The 10,708-nt window shown below is 42.8% G+C and overlaps 2 protein-coding genes across 3 annotated transcripts; both read right to left on the reverse strand.

Annotated features, from left to right (window-relative positions):
• Positions 1-474: 474 nt before the first annotated feature.
• On the reverse strand, positions 475-6,461 carry LOC100678814. 2 transcript variants are annotated; one of them, XM_016983196.2, is made up of 5 exons: positions 5,169-6,461; positions 3,438-3,678; positions 2,656-3,002; positions 2,166-2,517; positions 475-1,176 (listed from the first exon to the last, which is right to left on the reverse strand). In XM_016983196.2, exons 1-5 carry the CDS (start codon positions 5,233-5,235, stop codon positions 759-761), a joined length of 1,425 nt encoding a protein of 474 aa, XP_016838685.1. In that variant the 5' UTR covers positions 5,236-6,461; the 3' UTR covers positions 475-758. The 2 variants fall into 2 exon arrangements, with proteins under 2 accessions (XP_016838685.1, XP_003425211.1); XM_003425163.4 differs by having other exon boundaries at positions 2,166-2,541.
• Positions 6,462-6,615: 154 nt separating this feature from the next.
• On the reverse strand, positions 6,616-9,535 carry LOC100122461. Its single transcript, XM_001606017.6, has 3 exons — positions 8,001-9,535; positions 7,623-7,877; positions 6,616-7,316 (listed from the first exon to the last, which is right to left on the reverse strand). The coding sequence occupies exons 1-3, from the start codon at positions 8,065-8,067 to the stop codon at positions 6,925-6,927; spliced, it is 714 nt and encodes a 237-aa protein (XP_001606067.1). The 5' UTR covers positions 8,068-9,535; the 3' UTR covers positions 6,616-6,924.
• Between the last annotated feature and the right edge of the window lie 1,173 nt (positions 9,536-10,708).

The raw sequence follows: 10,708 nt of genomic DNA on the forward strand, positions 1-10,708 counted from the left end.
CATGACCGCTTATTAATACCACAATGAAAATATTCAATATAAACGATTAGCACTGGCGGATAGTCCAAGTAAGCAAAGTTCGCAGTTTCGACATCAGTTTCCGAGAATGCTTGTTGTCGAGAGCAGAATCATGCTGTTCCGCGTGTAATTAAAAGTTAAATTACGTCACGAAGCGATTACAATCGCAGGCTGACTACGGCGATACATGAGATTCTCGCGGCGCTTTTACCTACTGCGAATAGGCGTTGGATACAGGTCATCGCAAACTTTTTATGCGTGTAGTGTATGTTGCTCTGACGCGCTTGATGTATGAAAAATTATCGTATTTTTGCGTATCAATGTATTTTTGTTATGAAAGGAAAAGCTTGCAGTAACCATCGCATTTATATTTTACTTTATCTATGCTGTTCAATTGACGATTTTAAGCTACAAAATAAATTAATTCTATGATAGTTGACAATAATTTATTAAAAATGAGTTAAACTATACACTATATTATATCAGAATTTAATTACACTACATAATATATTGAATAAGTTGTTTTCTGATATTGAACATTTCATCAGTGCAGGTAACTATTCTTCAATCGTCACGAATCTTCAAGAAATCACAACATTTCTATATTTACAATTCTTTAAAATTAAAATGGCAAATCAATCAATGGCCTGTACTCATAAATTACAAAATAATGCATTCAGTTCCGCACTCATTCGTTCCTACATCGCACACTTCTATACAAAAATACCGATATACTCCAATCAAACATCCAAAAACTCGTAAACAGTATCAGTGAAGTCAGTTATCAGTTCGTCAAAATCATCCTCGTCCTTCGGCCTTTTGCTTCTGATGAACTCCTTGGGTATGATCTGCTTCGCACTGCTGGGTCCCGGGAAAGTGACCACGGATCCAGCGCTGGCGGCACCATGAGCGGCACCACCTCCTCCGCTGGACGTGTTGACCTGGCTGTTGGTATTGCCTCCCGAAGAGGAGCTGACACTGCTTCCCTGAGCAAAACCACCAGGTCGCGAACTCGCCGACGCGGAACCGGAACCCAGACTCGCCTGGAGGTTGCCAGGACGGCCAAGGTGGTGGTGTACAGCGGCACCCTGAGCGTGAGCTTGGGCGTTACCAAATGCTTCGACGCGATTGATGGTCAGGGAACCAGGTTGACGGTCGCTGAGTGTTTTAAAAATATAAATTGTTAATTGCTACCTTCGTAAAGAAGCCTTATAATAGTAATTTTTGGAGTTCTTCTTTCTTTTGGTTTGGGATTTCAGTTTTTCGAATAAAGTTGTTGGAAAAGTTGATAAAAGTTAATTGTTTAATAGCGATGGCCCTTGCTGGATTGTGGACTATCATTTGCTAATAACGATGGTCATTTTCGATGACGAAACTAACAACAACAAACGAAAGGTCAAGACTAAAAGAGCGCAGGTTTATGATCTTAGCTAAAAATTATTCCTACTTAAGCATTTTTTTTTAATAATTTGTTAGGGTATATTGTACATTAATATACATTAATATTAATATATGAGGGTTATTTTCTATAATGTGTTAGCATATATTATTATATCACTACTTAGCATTATATTGTCAGCAAAAATTTGATACCCATTAAACTAAAAGTTTAGTTTTCGGCGTACATTTCGGGAAGGAGGAGCAAGAGTTTCGGGTAGCGTAAGTGCGCGTTTTGAGCCTTTTTTGACGGTAGTAGCTTGGCAAAACATGGCTAATGCGTCTTTGTCGACAATTTTCTGTTGCGGTTGCTGGTGCGGTGGTGGCGAAAGCTTGATTTTTGATACTTGTTCGCAGATTTGATTCAGGCGTCTTTTAATTGTTATTTTTCTGCGTTTTTGTGTAGGTGATGGCGATTTTAGATGCATTTGTTTATTCAAATTATTTGCCAAGTCTGAGACTGGGCTAGTCGAAGTTGATGGGCTGTTAGTATTGGAAGTCATATTCAAGGTTTTGTTGTTGGTGATGCTCCAACAAGATCCAAATGTTAAATGATTACGATTGTGTTAACAGCCGTATATATACCTACTATATGATGGGTGGGGTGTCATTATGGTGGATGGGGTGTCATTATCATGGGCGGGGTGTCATTTTTGACGGGCGTTTTTTTTTCTAGATCAGGTGAGGCACACTAAACACAAAAAGCTTACCCCAAGCTCTGCGACTGTGCCGACGACTGACCGATGGATAATCCACCGGGTCCTGACTGTGCCGAAGAAGCAGCCGAAGCAGCGGAGATCTGAACCCTTCCACCTTCCTGTCTTGGATCCCTAGTATTCTCAAAGTACACAGGTCTGCTTGGCCTGTAAGTGGGCTTGGTAACAACAACCTTGGGACTACGGCATCGTGGATCGCGGTACCAGCCGTTGTACTGATCGCAATAAGCAGGGCGTCTCCAGGACTCGCGAGAAGGAGTCTCCGGAACTTCGTACCAGCCGTTCGTTGGCTTCGTGCCGAATCGATTGCGATCATCGCTTACGGTTATCGTCAATGATGGTTTGCCTTGAGAGTTGTAATAATAATCACCTGTTAATGATTTTTTGATGGTGAGATTTTAGTATAACAATTTTATTGCAAAATAAAAGTGCTGTTTTAAAAGATCATAACTACTTATTAAATTTTTTTAATATTATAATTTACCGTTATTGTTCCCACTGGCATAATTCGGCTGTGCGTTACCCCACGCTGGTCTTTCGGGCCTCAGATGAATTAAATTCTGACTGTTAGCAGCTGACGCAGCTGCATTAGCCGATGAAGAGGCCTGACTGTGAGTTCCACCAACGGAAGATTGCGCACCGGACACTGCTTGGCCATTGACAACATCTCCGTGAGCAGAGGCAGCCGCTTGACCCACGGCGAATGAATTGCCATTAGCCTGCGCAGTTGGCCCGTACAACGGGTGATTAGCAGCGAAGGCGTTCGAGTCCGAGGCGGAAATGCCGTTGAGACCGGCTGCTACCGACGACGACTGACTCGCCGAGAATGAGCTAAAGTTCGAATAAACAATTGTAAAAATTTGGTAACATCGGGTACTTCAAAACTATTGAAGATCCATATAATGTTTTTTTGATCGCTTAGAAGCGTCCCACACTGTACATCGTACACAATAACGTCATCGCACCCGATACCGATCTAATAATCAAGTCACGCTGCTATAAACCGCACATTCGTATACAAAAAAAAAAAACAAAACAAAAACAAGCGCTCCCGAATCTTCATAACAATATTGTAATCTTTAAAAATAACATCACCCTGGTCCTTGAATATCACTTCCTTTTGTGAACCAAGCCGATGACGAGCCAATCTCTCACAGTCACTGTCCAACCCCGAATCTTTCCGATCTCGATAAACACGTGATTTTGCAAAACATCTTCTACGCACCTATACAAGAAGCGCCAAACAATGAACATACTTATGCTTACCCGGGATTTCCGTTGGTTCCCGCCGATCCATGGCTCGAGCTTTGAGACAGACCGATGCCGTCAGGGGTCCCGGCAATGCTGAAAGTTTGGGCATTGTTGCCTCCAGCGCTCAGGGAAAAGCTCGCGGAGAACGGCAAAAATCGAGCTTGAGCTTGACCCGGTAACGCCGGGTCTCCGCCAACCGAACTGAGCTCCGGCGGTGTATTCCGCAGCCGCTCCGCCTCCGCATTTTGGGGATCCTCTGTGAAAATAATAAAAGTTGCATCAAATAAATTGTATAATACGCATCAGTTTTCAAAAATGCAAAAGCCATAAGCTATACTTTAACGACGATGCGTCAGAGAGAGAGAGAGAGAGAGAGAGAGAGAGAGAGAGAGAGAGAGAGAGAGAGAGAGAGAGAGAGAGAGGCCCCCAAAGCGAGAACAAAAAAGGCCCTTCTATGAAATCCCATAACTCGATCGCGTACAAAAAAGAAAACGACGAAAACGAAGCGCGTGCACCTCCCCTCGCATTGTTATACGCGCGAACAAGGGCACGCTCGTTCGAATTTCGTCTCGCACGCGCTCACGCCCGCGTGTGTATACACGCGCGCATACGCACACCTGGTTGACGTCAGCCTGTTACGCCAGTACACGAACTCCGAGAACGAAGGCACAAGCAGCGTATACGCGCGTATAATACGCGCGGGTTTATGGACCCGGAGAACCGGTTCTCTGCCATCGCGCCTTGCTGCGCTGTCGAAGAGATTTTTCGGCGCGATTCATGACACCTCGTTCCTCGCGCGCGTTGTCGGCGCTCTTGTTTGCACGCCCGTAAATCGCTGTTGCGCGGAGAGAAGAAAAAAATTTCTTGCGCTTCTATTGTGCGTACGCGGATAGACACGGGCTTTGACGTTTCTTCGGCGTGGTTTGTTTTTTTCTTTTTTTTGTCGGACCGCACGGTTATTGATTTCTTTCTCTTTTTGCCACGGGACTATACATAGCGGAAGGTTTTTTGTTGCTAGGATGTTATAGGCGAGGATAGCTTTGGTTGTTTTATCGCGATGCGGTGGTTTTTGCTGTGATCGATTTGTGGAAGTGGATTCCGAAGTGAAATGCTTTTAGAGATGCTATCTTTGTAAGAGCTTTTGGTTCGAGGCGGTACAGAAGTCGTAAAGATTTTCGCAGTGTGTTCTACTTAGATTCGAATTTTTATATCGAGAGAACTGGAATACTGATATCTTTGTGCTCGGAGAGTGTCTTATCTATGATTTTTAAAGCAATACTTTTACTAGCTTGCGTGAATTTTACATTTCTAAGAGTACAAGCCGCCGAAGGAGTCAACACTGGTTTTCTTATTTAAAATGACTCGTGGTTTATAGCTATGTTATTTTAGTTCCAAGGATACTTTAGATGTGTGCAAAATTTTAACACATATTATTATATTTTCTTTTTAAATGTATAAATTTATTTTTTTTAAGTAATGCCATAAACTATTACCATCAACTACGAACAAATTAATTAAAGAAAAAAATAAACGAAGCTGTTTATTAGTAATCAAGAACTTCGGTTATTCCTATAGCAAAATTACACAATATTTAATCCTTGATGGAATCCTAAATTCAGATCACACAAAAAATCTTGCGAAATCAAAAAATAATCGCACACGAAATATTCACTTTAAATCACTCAACACACAACAACCAAACACTAATGCACCGGTTAATCGTCAAAACAGAAAAAAAACACTCACCGCACCGGGCGAACTGCAGCAAGCAAATCGCAAGAAGAACGACGCACCACCTGTGGATGCACGGCATGATGACTGAATTCGCTCTGACGCCGGTCTAGCGATCGGCGACCCTTTTTTAAAGACTGCGACTGACCTTAGATTCTTAATTATCATGCGCGCGACGTCCTACTTCGTGACACCGCGAACCAGACTCATACGCAGCGCGCGCACGCGGCTCCGTGTCATTCACGGGTTACGAGAATCGCCGCCGGCCGATCGGCTTTTGTTTTCTTCTCTTTTTTCCACGACACCTTTCCTTTTCGTTCGCGCTGTACGCGCACTCCCATAAGCACAAACGATCCCCTTCCCCTTCCCTCAGCGAGACAGTAGGTGCATTGGTTTTTGCTACCGATCTTGCGCATATCGGTCAACCGCCGGGGAAAACCGTTCAGGTGCACTTGTTCAGGCGCGATCGGCGATGCGCGCCGAGCGAAAATTACATTCCGCGCGAGCACACCGCAACGACGACGTCGAGCAAGTCCTTGAGAAATCCCGAAGCACCTCAGGAGAGACTGGGCTAAGGCTATCTGCTTGAGTAACGATTATTCGGAACTGGCTCTTACTCGGCCTACGCCCACGAATGTGATTGTCTTCTGATGAAGATCGGATTATTTTCGCGAGATCGCAGGCGGGGGGGCAGGATACGATTTTCATTGTCGTTCTCGAGGATACTCGATTTGGCGACGATTTATGGTAATTATAGATCTCGCGTTTGTAGGTTGCGGATTTCTGGATTTCACGTGTATTTATGTAGTTAATTTTGAAGAAAATATATCGCTGTATTCAAAGCATTTTTTTTCTCACACAGGCTTTGTAAACGCGCGAGGCTAGTGTTTCAATGCGAACAAGTTTCTACTTTGTAATACATGAAATTCATTAGCGATAAATTAGTTATAAAAAAAAAGAATCGGACGTGAAAATTGTTTCTATCTATTGCAATCTAAGCTGTGGAAAACCCCAGCACAGTCATAGTGCACTCAACGTGTATTTTTAAACCATAAAATCGAAGGAAATTGTTGGCAAAGTTTACTGGCTCTTATAATTATTGCAGCAATTAACGGATACTTACGCGTGAAAATTGTAGAAGGAAATTTTTAAGTTTTGAAAGTGAATAATCATTTGTTTCATTGAATAACGCAAAATATTAAAATTTTCAAGTGCCTTCGTAAGAGTATATTGAATACAAAGTTTGATCCTAAATGTACTAGTGTGTATCGATTCCGCAGACTAATGACGTTTTAATCTCTTAGAAATTCTTAACGACGTTCGAAACCTACTTTCAATTATGAGTTCTGGAAAAATTTTATCGCGATCGAGAATATTATGATGAGGATTATTACAGTGACCTAATTTTTAAACGAGGTAAAATAAAACGACCTGAGGGTAATATAACGAATACTGATTAGGAGCATTTCAATATGATATCCTTTTATTCGTTTCAGTAATCAAATTCAGTCAATGCACAGCATACAAAATCCACTCTTATAATCTATATCGTTAAAAACTAAGTCGTGTATCCCTTCAATCCACAATTTACAAATAACTCTTCGGTCAGTCTTGAGTTTTAATTAACAAATAAATCCAAACAATAATCGTTCGCAGTCTCAAAAGTCGCATCGAAAAGTTAAACCGAACTAAAATTTCTAAAAGTAAACATCGCATTCAGTCAAGATTCGCTCATACCATCAGTCAATACAGAAGTTCCCCCCAAACCATCTCACACAAACAATTCATTCGTTTCCTCGGAATCGTAACTTTCGGGCGCTACGGTGGTCTCCTCGTCAGCGCCTTTCGATGACTCCTCCGAAACCTTCGTGGGCACAGTAACCGCTTCCACGTTCTTATCAGCGAATTTGTCAGCGCTGGTCGTGCTCTCCGTCGTGACGTAGTCGATGGTCGTCGCGGCTTCGGTTTTTTCGTCCTTCGGCCTCGTCTCGACTGTGGTCGTCGTGGATGCGGCGGTCGAAGTTTGCGGTTCTGGGGCAATTCCCGTGGCGTTAATGGGAACCGCTGGAGGATCAACGGAATCCGCGACCGGTGTTGGGAGACACTCCGGCAGCTGTGTAGTAGTGCTGCTGCTGCTGCTGGGTCCATTTGCATTCTTATCGGCTGCGCAGACAGATGACACGGGGGTTTTACATAAGCTTGTCCGTTATAATGGTCGTTGACTGTTGGCGTTGTAGTGTGCGCGTGTATATAATGGGCTTTGCATGAGAATACGCCAGGCGCCATTTTTCTGGCTTTTGTAATTAGAGAGAGAGAGAGAGAGAGAAACGGTGTGTACTGTTAGGTGTTTGTGGGGTCTTTAGAGGTGCGTATGGTAATTCGTCAATTCTATGTCAGTCGTGTGTATAAAATAAATCGTAATTCACGGATTTGTTTAAAATTTGTAGGAACGACTTTTAGACTACTCACCGCTAAGCTTGCGAAGATAGTTGACGATGCGTCGCTGTCCATTTTCCAGGTCTGAGATTCTCTTGTGGAAGTTCTCGTGCAACTGTTCGTCCTCGAAGAAGCTCGACATGCCGTTTATCGTTGGGAAACTTGGCAGCCTCCAGATCTGACGAAACTGTGGCCAATCGCGAGATCCGAACCAATTGAAACCGAATGTTCGGCCTTGTCGGTTGAGCGTCGTAGGTCTATCTTCTGCTTTTCTTCGCAAAGGATCACCTGCAATGAAATTTTCCAATTTATTTTTCTTAAGCTTATTAAAATTTCCAACTACGATTAAAAAGTGTATACGTTTCACATGATTTTACACTTCACAAGCAAATCCTTCGAAGCAATACTCACTTTGAGCCGGTGTAAACACAACACACAGCAACAGCAGCGAAAGCAGTACAATCGTCTTTCCAATCATCTTTCTTCCGAACGTGGCGACTACAAGTTTCAGGTGCGAGAATGGAATTCTGACTGAAGCTGGCTCTTGCTCATCCACACTTTATATAGCTATCCCTACGAGTATTTCCACCTCTAAACTGAAAACCCTTAGGGAGTCGACTCCCAGCCAGTCCCTGCAACGTATCGCTGGTTCCATCTGTGGGTCCAAACACTTAAGCAGGCAGCGCAGGTTTTCCTTCGCTCCGGAACGTTCCCGGCGTTTCATTACAATACGCCGAAGAAGATAAAGGCCGAAGGAAATTCCGGGAGATGCTATACACAGCTTGGAAATATGTACGACTTGGTAACCTTTATACCTGCGGGAATGCAGTACGTTGGGAACGAGACTTAAGGGCACGTGAGGATTTTTTAATGCTCGTCTGGGTGTCGGGATAATTGATGGGGATGTATGGGGAGAACCTTTTGTTCGCCTAGTGGCCCAGAATTCGAAATGGCTTGAATTGTTATTACTTTTTTTATCTGTTGCTTGCTTCGTTTATGTCAACAAAATTTACAATTAAATTGCGCATTCCGATGCTGTAAATTTATCCAATATCTGGCAGTCGGTTAAGTATCAGAGTTTGGATAATCATCATAGTATTTTACACTTTACAAATGATTAAAAATCAAAATACGCAACCGCGTGAACTCCTGATTTAAAAATGATATTACAGTCTTATATAAGCTTTTTAGCAAATCAATATTCTCTTCCATGAACTGTATTTCCCCGAAAGATATCTTGTAATAAAATATCTGCATAAATTTATCTCGTATCCATGCAATGCGTAGGTTGATAAATAGATGGAAAAGTTCAAGAAAGTATTCGACAATTATAGCGAAACTCATCTTGATGTATATAATGCGTCTTGAATTAAAAACGGCAGAAGTATTTAAATCAACATTACAAACGAAAATATTTTAGAGGTTTCGCGCTATCTAACCAACTCGTCCTTTTCATATGTTAATAAATTCACCTTGGAATTTTGTAACGATTTTGTAATAAACCGCAAAGTAGATTTTCGGATGACCGAATATTTTTAATCCGTTATCAATATACCCATTTACAAAATAGTTAAGTCTTTGCGGTCACCAGCAACCTAAATCCTCTCAATTATAATATGTGTCAATAAAAAACCCAATCAGCAATTCTACGCTAGCAAAAAAAATTCACCGCGCTTAATTTATTCCGTTCTCGCAACTCGATCGACATTGGCTCTCGTCCGCAAATCGCGCGCAAAAAATGTACAGCGCGTATAAGTATAACTGCACAAACTCGTGAGTTTGGACTTTCGCGGTCTAGCCCAAGATCAATGAACTTACTTCTCTCCGTAGCTACACCTACCGCCGTGTCCTATCCAGATTCTCCAACGCAAAAGTGGGGATTCCCCATTCGCCCGCGATTCCACTCACGCGAACGTACACATGACGAAATTTGCTCTTCCGCCTCGCGAGAGCCGCGATAAACTCCCGCCGCAGGCTTTTATACACGAGATTTTCTGCGACTGATAAAGTCGAAATATCATTCTGCGACTAACGCGTCTCATCGCGCATTTCGCGAAAAAAAAGGAGCGAAGAGAAAAAGATGATAGAGCTCACTGTCAGGGTCAGAGCGCGCGAAAAATGACGGCGTGGCGCGTTCAAGGGAACCGTTGGATGCGATATGATAAATGACGCGAAAAGATGGAAATCCCTGCGCTTCTTTGATGCGCGCAGAGGATGTTGCCGAGGTGACTGAGTCTTTGGGTAAAGTCATTGTTAAAAATGAAAGTTTTATTTTTCGTGGCGTGTTTACGCGGATTTTTATGGTAGGTTCGCGATAGCGTCATGCCTAAAGTTTCCTCGTGCATTATAATTTTTCGAAATCATCATTGCTATTAGTTTTTTATCATCATTTAGATATTTCATAATGTGTATCATGGTCTGCAGTTAGGCAGGAAAAACCTCCGACCCTTCACTCCGATCGATACAATCACAAAACACAATATTTTACTGTCCCCTGTCAACGATAAATCTTCCACTCCATAACGAAACAACATTTTTATCATCACAAACTCTATCCAAGACCCTATATAATATAAAATAGAAGCTTCGCGCTGCAAACGAACCGACGCGCACTCGCAATAGTCAGCAAATCGCAGAAGTATCTCTTCGCTGCTGCTCACGTTCTCAAGCGCTCTACGGCGCGAGAACATCTCCTCGGGCCCTTTTGGCACTTTCGCGCGAGCGCTATAACAGCCCCTCATCGATTACGTCGGCAGTTCGCGCCGCGATTCAGCAGCTCTTCACAGCGCAGCTTGCTGCGGCTGTATAGCACAGCGTCGGCGGTTCGCGTACAGCTTGTTATTATCGATGTGCGCGCCGCGATAATGGCCTCGCCGTGTGCTGGGCTTTCGAGCCTGGTGTCTTACGTGGCCGCGGAAAAAACGTGCTCGATTAGAATTGAACTTCATTAGCGTATCCTTTTTCTCTCGGCGCGCTTCTTGCTTTTAATAGGCTTGCGATCGGCAGGAAATATTGAAGTTGTTGTGAGTTGTTTACTCCTTCTCGTATTTTATTTACTTCTTCGCAAGTCATTGAAACGTTTCGATATTTAATTTCCAATTTTTTAAACTTTCATAATG

Source organism: Nasonia vitripennis, chromosome 2 (genome assembly GCF_009193385.2).
Source record: "Nasonia vitripennis strain AsymCx chromosome 2, Nvit_psr_1.1, whole genome shotgun sequence".
Lineage (NCBI taxonomy): Eukaryota > Metazoa > Arthropoda > Insecta > Hymenoptera > Pteromalidae > Nasonia > Nasonia vitripennis.